Raw genomic sequence first — 17,818 nt, 5'->3', positions numbered from 1 at the left:
GTACAGTTTCTCCTTGCAGACCTTTCTCGTAGGTGTCTACAGTTGTTAAAGCTTCATATCTGGTTTTGGTTGCAATGCCGGAGGGTGGGTACTGAAGCAGAGTCCTGCTTTTGTGGGTCACGAGGGTTCAAGGTGCCTCATTCTCTGTGGTGTCCACCACAGGACCATGGTCCTGAAACCATTTCTCTATCTCCGTCTTGGCCCCTCTAATACTGCCCAGCCTTTTAATTGTTTCCTGCAACTTGGCCACCTGACAGGACAGATCATGAACCTGTGCACATCTTTTACAGGTACTTACCTTTTCTTCAGGAGAAGGGTCTGGGCACTCGTTGCAACCTACCATCTGTCCTGAAGTCTCCTTCCTTACCAGTTCCATCTGGTTGGAAGCATCAGACATCTCAGGGGCTTTCTCTGTAGCAACATTGGTTTTAACTCTGAGGCGAGGGCCCATGATCCTGGTAGAGATGTAGAGCAGGGTGCACAGCCCTTCTCACCTGCCCTTCTGTACAAACTGCTGTGCCCTTTCAATCCCTGTTCTCAACACTCCTCTCAATCCTCATCCTGCTGACATATATACTTCAAAAGGATGGTTTTGTCATCATGCCACAGGGCTACAGAGTTGAAGGGAATCCCTTCTTGGCCCTTCTACAGACCCAGGGCTCTATATATCTGTACATCAACCCTTCTGCAGTGGCAGGCCCCAATCCCTTAATTATTCCTTTATTATCTTGAGCACGACTTTCTTGTTTATAAATCCCTAATGAAAGATAGAATGCCGTTTATTCAGTTCAGGGCAACGAAGCTTTGTGCATGGTGCTAGCATGGGACACGCAGGTCCTTGGAAGGAGAATGCAATGAATGTAATGACCTTCTGGGGATTTGCTGCTGCTGCTGCTTTCAGCTGTGTGTCCCCAGATGAAAGGTCAGTGCCCTCCCAAGAAACCTGGCATATTGAAACTTCTTTGGGGCCCCTTGTCTGTCTATAATAGTATCACATAAGCACATTCCAAATGGCATCCAGCAAATCACAAGTTTAGCTACACTTGTTCAGGAACAAAGCCAACTACTAGGGGTCAGCTATACTGCTAAAAAAAAAAAAAAAAGAAAAAAAAACAGTTTATAGTCACAAGCCCCCAGAGCAAGCACTGTAGAGAAGACTAGAGCAGACTAAGTACTTTATGGCACCTCCTGGGCCCCATGCAGGGCCCCAGTGGTCCCACAACATAATCACTCTGTTGTCGAGTTGTGAATCTCTGGAAGAGCAGGAGGTATTGTGTGGCAGCCCACCAGAGTGGATCTTCAGTCTGAACAGCTGCTTTGCATTGCATACCCTGTGATGTGGCATGAGTGCATATGGAGGGAATTAAGGGTACGGAGCCTGCTGGGACAATGTTGGAGGACTGCATAGTCAAGTCCTTATGGCCTTTTGGGAATGGTCTCTGGAGCGAACTGTTCCCTGGAGCAAATTTATCTGGAGAGGTCTAGCTGGACCATACCAAGCAAATTAGCACTGTACACAATCCAAGACTTGAAATTATTTATTAGCTTTCTATTAACAGAGTAGATGTACCTGTGTGGCTCTTCACTGTGTCACCCTTCACCGCTATGGGAGGCTCACTGGTGAAATTTTTCCAGTGATGAAAGTCCTATCCTGCACAGGAGAGAAACTGGTGCATGGGAAGTTTGGGCAACTGCTCCTAAGAGAGGAGACCACCAGATGCCAATGACGTTAAGGGTGAAATCCATCAGCACTAACCTTGGATGCCCATGATGTAGTTGCCCATGGAGTCTGGGTCCATATCTGAGACCTCGTGTGATCCACATGCCTGGTACAGGCTCACGCTTTAAGATGAGATGTATCGTTGCCTCTTCTCCACAGAGTCTACTGACAAAACCACTGACTGTAAGAGGAACGCCGGGACCTGTTCAGATACCTAAATTCAATTAGGTGACTCACAGAAGATACCCACAATTTTCAGGAAATTTGATGCCTCAGAAACATCCTCATGGTAATGACTCTCATTAGTGGCCCAGATTGATGGGATTGTTCTGAGAAAAGCTCCAATGTGAACTTTGAGGGGAATGAAGGGCAAGTTCAGCCAAAGTCCTACTTATGTGCTGCAACTTAGAGGAAAGCTTTGGAGACACCAGTGGGACCATATTGCCTAGAAGTTAGGGGACAGGTTTGGGCACTGTGAATTAGACCAGTAAATTATCAGAGCAAGGTTCTGCTGCATTATCCTTCTCATGCTGACAGGCAAACTGCACTCAGTCCTCAAATTTGAGATCCTGCTTGAGAGTGACAGTGTTTTCCAGAGACCTTAACACCACCCAGGCTGGCCTCTCCTGCCTTTACAACCTCCCCACACCACCCTCAGCCTAAGCCATGCTTCCCTGAGACCCACCACACCACAGGCTTCCCTCTCTCCCCATGGGAACCCCGCACACCAGATATGCACACCCCACCATGGGCTTTGGCATGGCCAGGGGCCCCCCAGGAGGGCCACCCCAACCATCAATGTGGGACAATGCAACACTGCCGAGAAGGTCAGCAATGGGGAGGGGAGGGGTGGCTTCTCCCTGCTTTTCTTCTTGGCCAGATCAGAGTACAGAAATTGGAGCAAAAAGTCATGCCTATGCGCAGAGAGGCACAAAGGCAGCTCATCGGGGCTTTCATTGGCGTGACGGAAGCTGTCGCTTATCTGTGACATTGTTTATGGTGTTGGCTGGAAGGCTCACAGGCCTGAGGAATTCCACCCGATATCCCAACGCCATCGTCCTCCAGGGAAAATGCCGGAGTCACTGCGAACATGCTGTCCTCCTCCCCACGCCAAGCAGCTCTTGGATCCCTCTGAGAAGGGCAGTGAACTCCCCCATCACTCCAAGACAAGCCACCAGCTGCAAGGAGGTGTTAACCCTCTAGGGACCCTGGTATGCCTGCAGATGCCCAGCAGAGGTGATGAATAGTGGATGAAGGAGAAGGTCAGGAAAGACTGGTCAGAAGCTGAGACTCCCAGTCCCACACACAGGCAGAAATCCTTGCTGATATCCATCCCGTTCCACAGCTTGGCAGCCGCTTCAGGGAGGTTGTCAATCATGGGGGCCCAGCAAGGAGCTGGCAAGGAGGGGTACAAGCTGGGTAATGAGCAGAAAGTGGCAGCTCATTATTACTTTGGACCAGATTTAATTAATCTACTTTGTGAGAGACAGAAAAAAAGAAGGAAGAAACTGACTCTCTGTCCAGGAGAGCCCACAGTGAGCTTCGGCAGCTACAGTACCTCCTGCATGAGGATTTTTCCTATACAAGCTGCAATTTGCTTGACCTGCTGCTCTGATACATCCTGAGTGAGTCCTCAGACCCCTCCTGACCTTTGAGGCCACACTCAGGAGAAGCTCAGGTGATGGGACAATTGTCCCCACCACAAGCCTAATCCTATATATGATTTTCTGGAGCTTCCTAACTCAAGAACAAAGTGGTTTGCCTCTTCATAGATTTTTAGTTTTCCATGAGTTTGGCCAATCATTTTTTAGCATGCACAGCCTCCTGCTGCAGGGACATCCACAGCTGAGCAACATGCTGTGAGATGAACTGTCTTCTCTTCTTTGCTTTTAACCTACAACCCACTAGCCTCCATCTCCCATGATGACTCTTGTAGTGGAAAGGGCAGTAAATAACAGCTCCTTCTTTACCTTCTCCATGACATTCCACCAACACCTACAATATCTAACTCTCCATAAGCTATTCTTGTCCAGGACTATGCCCTATACAAAGCCCACACCAAGCAACAGCGAGGCCCCTTGTCAGTGTAAACAACCCCGATGGTCCTCACATTTCCTGTTCATGGTGGGACAGCACTGGGGCATGACTTGGGCACTTTGTTTTACCCACCTGCTATCACATCTGCAGCACTTTTGCGCCATGGACTACTCAGGACATGCTGTAAAACAGGGACCTTTTAAAACAAAGATGCCTCTGCCAACTGCAGCAGAGAGCAAGCCTGCTCACAGATTCTGCCTGCGTACTGGAAGCCAGGGCCAGAATTTAGATTGGACTAGGTCCATTTTCATTTGTGCATTTGTCTTTTTTCTTGTTTTGCTTTAATTTTTTGAGCGCTGAACACTGGGACCAGCAACTCTCCAAACAATCCAGTGATATCACCTTCAAGTGAGTCATGGGGAGGGCAGGGTGGAGAAGTGCAGACAAGGAAAGATCATAAGATTGTGCTCGCTCAAACAAACTAAAAATAATGGGATATGTGTTTGGATATGTAGAGGGGAGATTGCATCCACTAGCCACCCAACACATGTCCATGGCCTCAGAGATTTGTAGCTAGCTGGGTTTTTTCCCAGATGTGAGCAGGGTAATGTTACCCAGGAAAAATTGTGTAGGCACACACAGAGTATACACACACATATGCACATCCTGCACACACACACACATATAAACGTGCTGTAAGAACACCAGATAAATTACTTTCTTGCTTTCACTTCAGATCACATACCTGATTGGCCCAACTTCTGCACCACCAAAAAAATGATATCCAATCTTCAGATCATGTTTAGACTGTGACTTTGGTCACTTTGCACTGTGGGGGCAGGTTCTCCCTGAGCTCACCTGCAGCTTCCTTAATTTCTTAATGATCCTGAAGATAATTATCTAGGGTTACAGCAGGACCTCCAGTCCTTGCTCAGACCCAGCTCTATCACTAGGATTCAGACTACAAGGTGTAGAATGACCTTTTATAAAATGACAAAAGGTATAAAGGCCCCAGATGGACTTTCAAGTCCCCCAGCAGTATTATTATAAAATTTGTTCCTATTAGGAGAAGATCAAGTCCTCAGTGGGCTCTCTATAAGCCAACATAGAGCCTTCTCAACAAGGTAGCTGCATCCCATCCTACCTGGGAACATCCTACACTGAGACACAACCAGGATCCCCCATCTACCAGGAGAGAACATCACTGGGTATGCAGTCAGGATGGAGAAGGAGCACCTCAGAGGTCTGTCCCTGCTCCCCAGGCTGTCTCTGTGTTTCACATGTGGATTTGATTAGGTTGGATGGAGACCTCCCTGCTGGGAGCACTACCCCCAAACACAGCAGTCCCATTCAGGCAGAGCAAGTCACGTCTCCATTGTCCTCTCCCTGTGAGGGCTCTGGGGTCCCAGATGCTCCAGCACAGCATGGTTTGCTGCGTCCCAGCACACATACTGCACTGCTCACCACACCGAGAACACCCCATGGGTGGATATCCCCAAGGCGGGTGTCAGCACCTCCCCCTTTGGAAAATACACCAGGCTTTGCCACAAAGTGTTAAGCTGGATGTCCAGGAGATGTCCAGAGGGATGATTTTGAGTGAGTAGGAAGAGCTCCTCTTTGAAACAAGACCAGGTTTCACAAACTCGTATTGTGACACAGGTCCTACATTTGGGCTTTATGTTCTTTGATGCTCTTGGGGCCAGATCATCAAAAAGTTCTCTTATGCCGAGATATCAGGCTAAAGTGCTGGTGCATCACTTTGTCTTGTTATACCTGATGTTTTCCTCCCATTTTCTATTTCTGGACCTTGGATACATCCGACTGTGTTTCCTGAGCTCTTCAAGTGTCCATTACTCAATACTGTCTTCCCCACATCTTAACATCTATGCTCCTACATAGTAACTGTTACAAAGCCCAGTCCAAAAACCCTCCCTCTCTCAAAATGTTGTTGCATAATTTTGTGTATGAAAGCAACAGCTAATTGCTTCCATTCTTTGCTCATTCCCTAAACAAGACCCCACAACTCTTCCTTACGTGCAGCCTCCCAGTGCTTATCAAGAGAATCTGATGCTCCAGCATGTACAAAGTTACCAGCCAAAGACCTGTTCTGGGGACTCCCTGCCTAGTTCTGTTCATCCCAGAGTGATCACATGAGGAAACTATGGATGCACTCAGTACACGTCTCTTCCAAGGGGCACGCTTATTTGCATGGTAATGAGGATGGTAATGAGCCCCTTGTCTTCAGATGTACACAAGGTTCTAGTGGGGGAAAAACAGCCAAAGTTGAAATTCAGGGAATTCAGAGCTTTTTTTTTTTTCTTTTCAATCTGTATATTTTATCTGGATGCAAAAGACAAAGCATGTAGTACAGAAACTGCATTATGCAATGAACTGCTAAACACCAGATAGAAATTATTATTTTAACAACAATCGGGCTGTTTAAGCAAGCACCAATCTCTTAAGTAGCCTGGCTCAAGCAGTAATTACTAGTCTCATTTCTAAGGAGACCCTTCTTTTATTTGCTTTGTTACCATAGCTTTTTGTTTTCTTTTCCTCTCTGTTAAAGTTAAAAAATGCTACATAAAGCTGCAGCTCCTCTGAGAACCCAGCGCGCACTGCAAACAGGGTTCACAACAGTACTGTGAAAGAGATTATGATAATTAGCCCCATTCTCCAGTGGGGAAACTGAGGCATGGAACCTCTCCCCAACAAGGGTATGAGTAGGATTACATGCTTAATGAGCTCCTTCACCTGTATTAGACGCAAATGCTCACACTGAGCTATGGCAAGGTCAAGCTGGGACAATGCAATGTCTTAGGGCTGAGACCCAGGGATCCCTTGCAGACAGCACAGGGCTCTGGGTAGAGGCTGGTTCCCTGCAGGATGGAGAGGAAGGCATTTGGGACAGGAAAACAGACCCACTCAATATTGATAAACCTGAGATTGAGGAAAGGAACTGATGCCACAGCTTGGAAACCCACCGCTGGTGCACATCGCCCAAAGCATCGGATGGTGCCTGTAGGTCCAGGGTGGTGGGCTGGGGGCAGGGTGAGAAAGGAGGAACGGTCAAAGCTGTGGTCGGATGGAGAATGGAGGAGATGCTACATGAGGTGCAAAGGGGGCTGTCCTCAGCACCACTGAGGTGTTTAAAAGCTCCTGGCTAAACATTCAGGGGTGGTGTTTCTACCATGGTTAGGAATGGATGTCGTGATTCAAGCAGCCTAGCACCAGCCTGTAAAGCTCACCACTGTCCCAGAAGGAAAAAAAACAAACAACCCTTTAATCAAAAACAACCAAGGGGGGGCCATTGCCTCTGCAAACCCCTAACCATGGTGCCCATGGTCCAAAGCCATGGGCTACCACACCAGTGGCTGCTCATTAAACTGCAAATACCATTACCTCCATGAAGGCCTGTGGTGGTTTTGGCTCAGGTAGAGTCAATTTTCTTCATAGTAGGTATGAAGAAAATTAACATTTTGGGGCTATGTTTGGATTTGCGCTGAAAACAGCGTGGATAACATAGGGATGGTTTTGTTATTGCCAATCAGTGCTTATACAGGGTCAAGGCCTTTTCTGCCTCTCACCCCATCAGCGAGTGGGCTGGGGGTGAACAAGAAGTTGGGAGGGGACACAGCTGGGACAGCTGATCCCAACTGGCCCAAGGGGTATGCCAGCTCATATGGCATCATGCTCAGCACATAAAGATGAGGGAAGAAGAAGGAAGAGGGGGACATTTGGAGTGGTGGTGTCTGTCTTCCCAAGTCACTTTTACATGTGACGAAGCCCAGCTTTCCTGGAGATGGCTGAACCCCTGTCTGCCCATGGGAAGTGGGGAATGAATTCCTTCTTTTGCTTTGTTTGCGTGCGCAGTTTTCTCACTTTTACTCTTCTGATTCTCTCCCTCATCCCACTGGGCAGGGTGAGCAAGCGGCTGGGTGGGGCTTGGTTGCCATCTGGGGTTAAACCATGACAAGGCCTCAGGTCTTTCCAGCACAGAGACATCAGTTTTATTTACTGTCCTTATTCAATGACTCCAGCACATATTGACAGCCAGCTTGTACTCCAGCCCTACGACTTGGGTTGGCCTTCGGCAGATATTTAAGCTGCATGGCTGCATCTGTGCTTTCCCTGCCTAACCATCAGAAAATGCTGAGATCTGTCTTTCTTCTCCCACGTCCCCATGAAGGATTAGCCCACGTCCAAGTGCAAGTGTAATTTCTGCACTTTTTAGGGATGAGTATAAGAAAGCTTTGCTGGAACCTGGGTGCTCTGTGTTTCCTGGATGATGGTTTTTCTCCAGCAAACAGCTTGGGGAGCTTTTATGTACTGTCAGTCCCAAATTTCTGGCTTCTGGCACTAGTTTTACTGTTTTGACACCAGGGTTTTGAGCACAGGGAAAATAATAATGATATCCAGAGCTAATGTTATTTACTAAAATACAAATTAACGCTCAGTCACATGGCGGCACAATTTGTCATCCAGAGCTAAAATTAAAAGAAATTAAGACTGAGTCAGAAAGTTATTTCAGACCTGAGTGGGGAATGCTAAGTGACGGGGCCATGTGAGAGCAACACTGACATCTTCTGGCTGCAAAAAAAAAAAAACTCCAGCTTTTTTACCAAGAAAACCAGTGGGAACCTCCAGCACAAAAGCATAAATACGGGTTGGGGTGGACAAAAAAGTTTTCAGGTAGTAGGTACAAGCTTGGAGTAGTGGATATTATCTGACCCCACTTTAAGAGTCCACCTTAGCATCACTGCAAAGTTTGAACAGGGAGTGTGTGACACTGATTACCCAAAATCCATGAGTGTAGGAGGTGAAGAGGTGTTGCTCTTCTATCAGTGAAGGGGACAGGTTTGTATCCATCCTTTTACGTTGCAGTGTTAAACTGTGCAGTGCAACACGTAGGAAGAGGCAGGCACCAAGAACTGATCCATGCAAACCAGCCGAGCAACAATTTTCTCTGTCTGATTTGGAATGGGACAGGGCCTGGCTGCCTTGTACTGATAAACCAGGGAGTCATGGGGACCACTGAACCTGTTCCCCAAAATTATGCCCTCAGCCCCTGCTATAGGGTCTCAGAAAGAAGCCAAGACACACACACACAGAGGTATGGCAGATATCTCTTGAGTGCAAGTGTCCTGCATCAATTGAGAGCAGGATGGCTGAACCACAGTGAGGTAAACAGGTTTGGCCATGGAGTTGTTGGGCCCTGTAGGACAACTTTCTCCTCTGGAGTGGGTCGCCTTCAAAACATGGTGCATGCTAGATTGGAGTTGGGGAGGGGGTGGGGGGTGTTGGTGAGCTGGATGGTTATCTATCTGGAGAGAGGTGTGAGAAAAATCTTCCATCCTCACAAGCCCTCATACTTGTGTGGCTCCTGCAACATTTAACAGCCTCCCTCCAAGCTGTATGGGCTTGCCATGATGGCTCACAGCTGCATTTGAGGTTGCTGGGACCACTGCTGGGAGCCTTTCTGCAGTGGGGGTTAAGAAGGTCCTGCCAAAGATATAGTATTATCCATCATTATCACTTTAAGGTCAATGTCTTGCAGTCCTGCAGTGGCCAGATCTTCATTTTGGTGGTAACAGCATGGTTAGCCAAGGACCTAATAGCAGAATCACACCTTCAGCCTTCTCTGTAGGTCTCACCTCTTCCAGACTGGGTTGACTTCCACTCTTGCTACCCTGCGCTGTCATACCCTTCCCCTTCCTCTAACCATATTTCTTTTAATCTCTTCCAAGGTTCTTTCTTCCCATCTCTGAAGCCCTCAGAAATTGTCTTCAAGGTTATCTTCTGGCTGGGATACTTCAACAGCTGCGTGAACCCCATCATCTACCCGTGCTCCAGCAAAGAGTTCAAACGAGCTTTCATCAGGCTGCTCAAGTGCCAATGCCACCGGAGAAGACGGCCCATCTGGCGTGTTTATGACCACCACTGGCGAGGGGCCTCCATGAACAGCTCGGTGCAAGACTCTGAGACGGACCTGAGGCCCAGGATTAACACCCTGAACAGCTCATTCATATTTAACTCCTCCTTGCAGGAGAGAGCCAGTAAGAGGCGAACACTCAGCTTCAAGGGCTGGAAAATGCTCACTCCTTTTCAGAAACCAGCATCCACTCAGCTGAAGGAGAAGATGAACAGCCTTTCTAACAAAATCCGGGGTGGCTCCAGCAAAGGGGGGGTGACAGCCACCTACAAACCAGAGGTGGAGTCTGTCTCTATCGGGATCCCTCATGACTTCACGGAAACCATCGACTACCAAACCTATGACTTAACAGACTGCTGCGGGTTGCGAGAAACAGATATTTGAAGCCACTGGGACAGCTGTCGATGGTTTCTTTAGATGTATCTAGCAGAAACGTGAAGGGATACCATCTGTGGGTCTGTCAGGCAGACTGGAAGCAGCAATCAGGTATAAAATGCAGTTGCCCAAAGGTTATACAAGCATGCCCCACAAGGAGGTCAGCCCCTTCTGTGGGATTATGGGTTCCTCAAATAAGAGTCAATGGCATATCCCATTTTAATGAGACTCAGCAGGAGGGGAAGATGTGGGGTGGATATGGCCTTAGGACAAGAGCTGTTTCCTCCAGTGGATGGTTATCTTTGACTTTGGAAGAAGCTGTGCAATTAAGGGAAACCAGGATGTCTCCTTTGCCTTAAAAACACCACCATAAATCTAATGGAAAGCTCAAACCCCAAAAGATGCCAACCCTGCCTTAGTACATGTGATCATGTTTCCATCCAGAGGCAGCACCCAGAAAGGACACTGTCGAGCAGCAGTTGGCAGTTGATCCTTTAGGTAATGGGTTGGGTGCTTGTAGGGCTGGACAGGACCTCTAGCCAAGGCCTTTGCTTTGGAGGGAAAGCAGACTGTGGTATTCCCAAACAGGGTGGGGGACCCTAGCTCTCAGCCATCATGTCTGCAGTGACCACAGCTTTACCCCTTCCACATAACCTGGGTTTAGGCCAGAGGAGAAGCACAGATGTGTACACTAATGCCAATGGGTGGGCAGGTCTCTCTTCTCTAATTCCAACCTGTGATGCATTTCTTATTTCACTTTCCAGTGAAACACTTGCAACCCACCTCGTTCTAATGCAGATCCATCTGTGACACAGGGAGAAAGCAGCTTCTTTTGGTGTCGGTCACTTCTTGCTCTTGTTGTTGTCTCTTTCAAACAACACGGAATAAAGATGCGTCCTAAGGGCTTCGCTCAGGTCCATAGTCAACTTGCGTTGTGGCTTAGGAAAGGTGGGATAGCTGAGTTTGGGGCCCGTTTCTACTACCTATAGAGTCAAAGGTAAAATGGAGCTGATGTGCAGTTGGAGTTCCCTCATGGAGCTCCCTCCCCAGTCAGGGGAACGCCCATGACTCTTCTCCCAAGTGGTTTCCCATATACTTGATACATCAAAGCCTTTCGTGGCTATCAACAATTGCACTTTGTTATGTCTGCAAGCATGGTCAAAAACAATGTCAACAAGGCAGGGTTCACCCTGATCACAGCCCCAGAGTGTGAACTTCCTTCAGGATGGCACCATGGCCTCCTCCGGGGACCTCAGGGAGGTTGGAGCCATGACAGACCCACCTCAGCCAGGCTCACACAAATCATGAATTGCAACTCAGAAAATGGTCACTCAAACTCTACTTGGCCATGTATTGCATGCATTGGTATTATCAAATTTCAGATAGGACAATGAGCCACAGAGAGTGATCATCAGATTAGGCTGTGAGCAGAGGCAGGACACACGTAGGCAATAGAGGCAAAGTCTGGATCTGAGGTGCAGTGTCTCAAGCCAGCTGACTAAAGAACAGGAACATGAACTCAACGGGTTTAAGCATGACACTGAATGTGTCCTGGAAGAAAACTCATCCACATCAGCACTGTCCCCCAAATCCATTAAGAGTCTTTCATGAATGTGCCAACAGCACATCTAGCTAATCCTCTTAAGGGTGGCTCTCAAAGGAAGATGAAAGGCTTCTAGGCATAGCAAAGAGAATGCCACCTTTCTTTCTGCTGTTCATTTGCTTTAAAGGAAATCAGAACAGAGGAAAAGTTGGACTTCTTTTATTTTTTACTTTTTTGTACAGTGCATACTGAGACAAGATATCTGGAGTTGGCCCTATCTCAACACCTTTAACACCTTGCTGCCCTTTAATCAATGTAAGACTCCAAACTGGACAAATTACTGCACAAAGACCTGCAGATTTTGTCCAAATATTTTCCTCCCAGCAGCAAATCCCACCAAGGCACATAGGCAGCATTGCACTTACACTGAACCCAGACTCATTATTGCCTGCATGTTCTCCAGTGTCTGCAGAATCCTCCAGATGTTGACAGCTTGGGAGGTTCAACCCTACCAAAGCAAAGGCCTAATACCCCATGGGAACCTCTGTGGAAAAATGCATCTTTTTTTTTTTTCTTTTTTCAATTTCTTTGACCTTCAAGGGAAGTGAGACCCTACAGTGCTAATAGGGTGACACAGAAAGTCATTTTGCAGTGTGAAGACTGCATCTGCCACTGGTTTCCTGGGCTTTTGGGGCATCCTGATGGGAGAGCACACTGGTGGCACTGGGGACATAGCAAAGAAGGCATCAGGGAGAGGGCTGTTGCTGAAGAGCAGAGATGCCTGGAAGGTCAAAGTGAAAGCATTACTCCTCCCGCCTTCCACCCACTTCTCAGGATGCAGGTACACACATGCCGCTGTCAGAGGGAGTAAATGCCCCCAGATCTGCATTTTTGGACCCTGCATTGCAGGTCTAACACGGGCACATGCATAGTGTAAACAATCTGGGGACACAGTTTAGGATGAGCTGATACAGATATCATCAGAAGTGAAAGTCTAGTCAAGGGGAAAGAGGCCCATTTGCCACTAGATGCTATGCTTAGGAGCAGATTTATTTAGTGTCTTTCCACAGCCAGACACCCATAGCACATGGTAACGTGTGCATCCATGACCATACAGATACAGATACACACTTTACTATATTTATAAATATGTGTCATCTCTAAAATAGCAGACATTGTCCTATAAATGGATACTTTGCAGGGGCTTTTAGCAATTGCTGGCAAGCAGTTCTTTCCCACAAATGAGTTGACATTGTTGCTTACACTTGTCCCTGATCTTTTAAATACACTTCTTTCTTTTTTTTTCCAATTTTGAAATATTTACATTTACAGCCTCTAGCCCCTTGACAGCATCCAGAAGGGAAACAAAGATTAGTCTGGAGGTTTACTGCCTCACCATCCCAATTCTTTACAGATCTACAGGGGAGAAAATGAGAATAAAGTCTGTTTAAGCATATGTATGCACATACACACATAAGTGCCCAAACTCTAGCTCATTTACTTACTGCATTTGATCTGGCCCTGAGAGTTACCCTAACAGATGCTATAGCAAAGTCTTGAGCTCTGCTGTGCTGCATTCAGGCAAAATACTTGTTTATCACCTAAGCCAGAGCCCCCTTTTCATTTAGCATCTTGCAACAAAATAAGCAATGCCAGGACAGGACTCTGAGGCTGTTCATGTAGAGCTTCATTTAGAGTAGACAGGGCTGCCTTTGCTGGCAGGCGAGGAAGGAAAATGTCGTATGAAATATGACCTGAGTATTTAAAATTGTGCATTTCTCTTTGATTCCCTTAATCTTCAAGCTCTCCCAAGTTTGGAAAAATGAGCTCAGACCTTCAGGAGGTAAATTTGTCCTGCTCCCACTGACTTCTCTGGAACCACAAGGGTGTGACCAGCTGAGGGTATGGCCTCATTTCTCCAAATTTGCCAAGCAGGCCATTTCTCAAAGTACCCATACCTTGGCTATCCAGCAGCTCTCACCTCATTGCACTGGCTTCGTGTCACTATTGCATTGTCAGACCTTGCTGCTTCAACAAACCAAGTGTTGAGGATGGTGAACAGCAGCTTTTATGTCAGTAGACTCTCACAACCCCTTTTTTAAGGGGGAAGGAAGGTCCCTGTCAGCCTGAGCTGGACTGCAGTTGGGTTGCATTACTATTGTTTACAGTGTGTATATAAGTGTACATTTTCTTTAGCAGACATTGGAATTTTTTATGTATAGATTTTTATTTTTCATCCCCAGATGTATTTATTAGCCAGAGTATTTCTGTTTTGTGATTCAAGTTCTGTCAGATTGATGTAAGCTCTATGAAACAGAATGCACATATTTTTGTTTGTTTGTACCAAATACATGCACAAACCTGTCTAAAACGTTGCTGTGAATTGTTTCAGTGTCTGATTTTTAAAACAGGGGTTGTAAGGGAGGAGGGAGGAAAGAAGAAAAACCTGCAAATTATCCACCGTTTTTTTTTCTCAAAGACTTTTTTGTAATTTCACAAGGATAATCACTCCCACATGCAAGAATTTATGATAAAAACAAGTCAGAAGAGGACACTTTCAGCTTTGTGCCATGCAGGGATGAAGGGGTTCCACCAGCAGTGTCTCTTCTGAGGTGATCCCTGGAGCAGGAGGAATCTGGATGCAGCCATGACCCACGGGTGAGGAGGAGGGCAGGAGTTGGGAAGGCTGTGGTGTAGTTGGTGGTCAGGAACAAGCTCTGGTTCCTCTGCTGGCTTTTACGGTAGCATAAGTATTTCCATCAGAGCAGAGTTTTTAAATCAAAACTGAAATTTTAGCTTGTTGAAGATTTCTCTGGAAAATTTTCATTTTTCTTCTAAAGTTAAAATTCCAGCATCACTCACAAAGCCACTACCCGTGGTGAAATGAAAATAGCATTTCTTATGCTCCCGTCTCACTCCAGGTACTCCATTTCATAAAATGCAGCCTAGTTTCACCTCTAGATACTGGGCACAGGTGTCTCAGGGACGGGGATCGTGGGAAGGACTCTGAGCTGGAAAGCCCAAAGAGGAAAACAGCAAAAGAAATAAAAACACCTGCCTCACATCTAGGACACTAGAGTAATATCACACAGCAGAGTCTGAAATGTGGTGAAGGGAAAAACAGAGCTCTGAAAACATCCAATAAGTTTTCTAGAAATATGTCTTTACCATGCAAGTGACCAAACGTGGCCCAAGACTGGCTGTCGTTGAGGCATGGCTCCAGGCAGAGGAGTGAGCAGCCACCAAAAGCAACCCAGCAGCTCCAGGGAAAGATTGTCACGACTTTGTTGTGTGTTTTGCTAATGCTTGTGTGTGGTTGAGTCAGATTGATGTTGGGGAAGGGGGATGGATGCTGTGTCCCCTGGCGAGGCCACAGCAAAGGATGTTCTTGATTGACACTGCTCACATTTTTTGAAGGGATTTCTTTCCCTTCTGTATGACTGACAAGCCAGGCTGCTGCCCTCCTTGGCTGCCAGGAAGAAAGCAATTAGGTACTTTGCTGTTGATTTCTCCAAGAAGAAAGACCCATGCCGTGGCCATGAGGACTGGATGAGCCTTTGGAGCCACAGGGCTGGGCTGGGCATGTTACTTCTGGCATCCTTCCTCACTCCAAGTTTAATCCATTAAGAACATTGTGTGGCCTGAGCTATGCAGACAGGGTCAGAGTCCAGGGCTACACAGTCCTGGTGTCTGTCAGAGCCCGGGATGGTGCTGGTCTGGCTCAGCAATCTCATCTCACAGAAGCCCGTAAAAGACCGTGCATCCCTTAATGCAGCCTCACAGGGATCGTATGTGACCTGTGCAACTCCCAGTGCCTCCTTTTCTCCCTTGCCCCATGCATTCCCAGATCTGTACCTCCTTCCCACCAAAATCTGTGCTATTACTCCTCAGGCTTTCCATGTGCTGGCTGGGCATTTCCTGGGCAAAGCGGATCCATTCAGGAGGGGAAGAGTGCTGGGGCACCTCGATCCTGGGAGGAGTTCTGTTCCCTTCTCTCACCTAAGGCCTTGGTGTCCCTTCCCCATGGTAAGACCCTTATAGACAACCTCCAGCTGCAGAAGAGGCTTTATTCTGCTCTGGGGGGCAACCAGTGGGCAGGTGATTTGCAAAGCACCTTCCTACTGCTGGCCGTGATCCAAAGTGCAGTTATGAGGACCGTGTGTTCTTTGATTGCAGTGAGATAAGGTGCTCCCCTAAAATCCTGGTGATAACTGCCCAACAAAGTTCATTACTATTTTTATTTTCTTTTTTTTTCATTTTTACTGAGGTTTGGGGGAAACCACCACTTGGTATTTTGGTTGCTCTCGACTCTGTGATGAACTTGTCATCATATGAGACTCAGCATTTGTTGAGCTGCTGTATTTGGGTCCCAGTGCACTGGAGCTAAACCTGGGCAGAGCCTGGACACTGCCTTGGAGGTTGGAGCATCAGTATACTTTTGGGGATGGCTTCTTTTTTTAGCACCATTTTTGAGGCCAGAGAAGGCAATAGACCTCACTAGGCCCTGTGATCTGTGCCTGACCACCCAGGCTCCCCGAAAAATTAAGTATACTCTCTTCCAGATCCCACTCCAGCCTAACGAATAGCCTTGGTATTATCTTACCATTGGCACATGGTAGCTAAAGAAGCTAGGCCAGAGACACTGCAAAAAGCCAATCACTTCTTTAGGAAGCAAAGGGCATTTTTAGCACCTGGATGTATTTGGTTACTCCCTTTCTGCATCCCCATTTTGTGGGATATCTGGACACCCCCAGGCAGTTTCTGCTTTCTCATCTCACCTCATCTGGGTCTCTCTTTTCTTCCTCCAGTAGTTTTATTTGGACCTGGTTAGTCCCACGGACAACATGTCATCTCACCCTGCTAATTCTGTGTTTTCCTTCCTCTAACCTGCCCAGCTGTTTTGCCTATTTAAGTCCCATAGTTCTGTTCCCCTGACACCATCTAGGAAGCTTTCATCCCAGGGTTGCCACACCACTGGCCAAACCCAGGTGGTCCTGCCCCAACACCTCTTATGGGATTTTCTGCACACCCTGAGCCTGGCACATCACAAGATGGGAATCTCAACAGGAAAATCTGACAGGGACAGCACAGCACTTGCAAGACCTTACTGAAAATGCTGCTGAGGCTTTGTTGAGATATATGAGACATATATATGATATGTATCTGAGACAGGAAAGGGAAAGGCAAAAGGGAAAATCAAAAGAGGATGTAATATGAAAACATTGGATCAATATTTGACAGTAGTCACAGCTGAAAGTTGCATTTTAGGGAATTTTGGGAAAGAAATGGAGAATAGAAGAGATGGAGAATAACCTTGAAAATATCTTTGCAACTCTGAATAAATCTATGATGTATGTATAATTTGACTACTGTTTGCTTTTCTGATTAGCCCAGCTCAAAAAAGATAGAATGGACTTAGAAAGGGTTCAGAAAAGGCTGACAAAGATGACGAAAGATATGTGATAATTTCCGTCCAAAGAACAATTAAATCAAAGGGCACTTTTGTGAGAAACAGAGATGACTGAGGAAGAACACAATGGAAGTCTATAAAATCAGGAGTTCAGGGAGAAGACAAATAGTGGATGATTGTTCACTGTTTCTCATAATACAAGAACTAAATTACATCAAACCCAATTATCAAAATGAACAAAGCAAGGTAATTCTTCACATGGCACATATTTAAATGGTGGAACTCATCACCACGAGATATTGCATCTGCCAAATGTCTATAGCGGTTAGAACAGCAATTAGGTGTCTTCATGACAGAAAAGTCCATCAAGGGCTGTTGGAAACATTTATATAATCTCTGAGCTGAAAAGTCCCTGAGGCAGCAATTGTTGTCAGCTGGGACAACATTTTAAGGGATATTTCACTGTAGGCTTTCTTTTTCCCTCTATCTCTGTCAAAGTTTCCATCATCAGAGAGCAGGGACTCAGCTAGAAGGACCCAGGCTCTGAACTGTACAGCCGTTTGTATTTCCCCTTCATCTGCATGCTGGGTAGCCCATCCATGCCACAGTTACATCATTAATTTCTCTCCCCGTAGGCTTAAAGAAGAAAAAATACGGAAGGCTCAAGGTTAGTCTCCAATGCACATTAAATCAGTGAGGTCATGCCATTTTGCCATTGCAGTGTGCCAGTTCCTGCGGGGAAATTTCTGTCACTGAACACCACTCAGAAACTGGAAACCATCTCCTCAATAGACTGAGTTTTAA

At 46.6% G+C, this 17,818-nt stretch overlaps 1 protein-coding gene across 2 annotated transcripts in view; it reads left to right on the top strand.

Moving 5' to 3' along the window:
• Nucleotides 1–10,845, top strand: part of ADRA1D (adrenoceptor alpha 1D) — a 52,738-nt gene extending 41,893 nt beyond the window's left edge. Inside the window, exons 2-3 of one of the 2 annotated variants that reach the window (XR_012628614.1) lie at nucleotides 9,502–10,172; nucleotides 10,826–10,845. Coding sequence is in view for 1 of the 2 variants with exons in the window: in XM_074865473.1 (XP_074721574.1) it covers nucleotides 9,502–10,070 (569 nt within the window). In the remaining variant the exon portion in view is untranslated. Of the gene's footprint in view, nucleotides 1–9,501; nucleotides 10,594–10,825 lie in introns of those variants that run through there. The other variant, XM_074865473.1, reaches the window with a different exon arrangement.
• Nucleotides 10,846–17,818: the final 6,973 nt, after the last annotated feature.

Source organism: Strix uralensis, chromosome 4, assembly GCF_047716275.1.
Source record: "Strix uralensis isolate ZFMK-TIS-50842 chromosome 4, bStrUra1, whole genome shotgun sequence".
In the NCBI taxonomy this organism is placed as follows: Eukaryota; Metazoa; Chordata; class Aves; order Strigiformes; family Strigidae; genus Strix; species Strix uralensis.
Note: the sequence above shows the minus strand (reverse complement) of the source record. Positions and strands in the feature narration are given on the sequence as shown.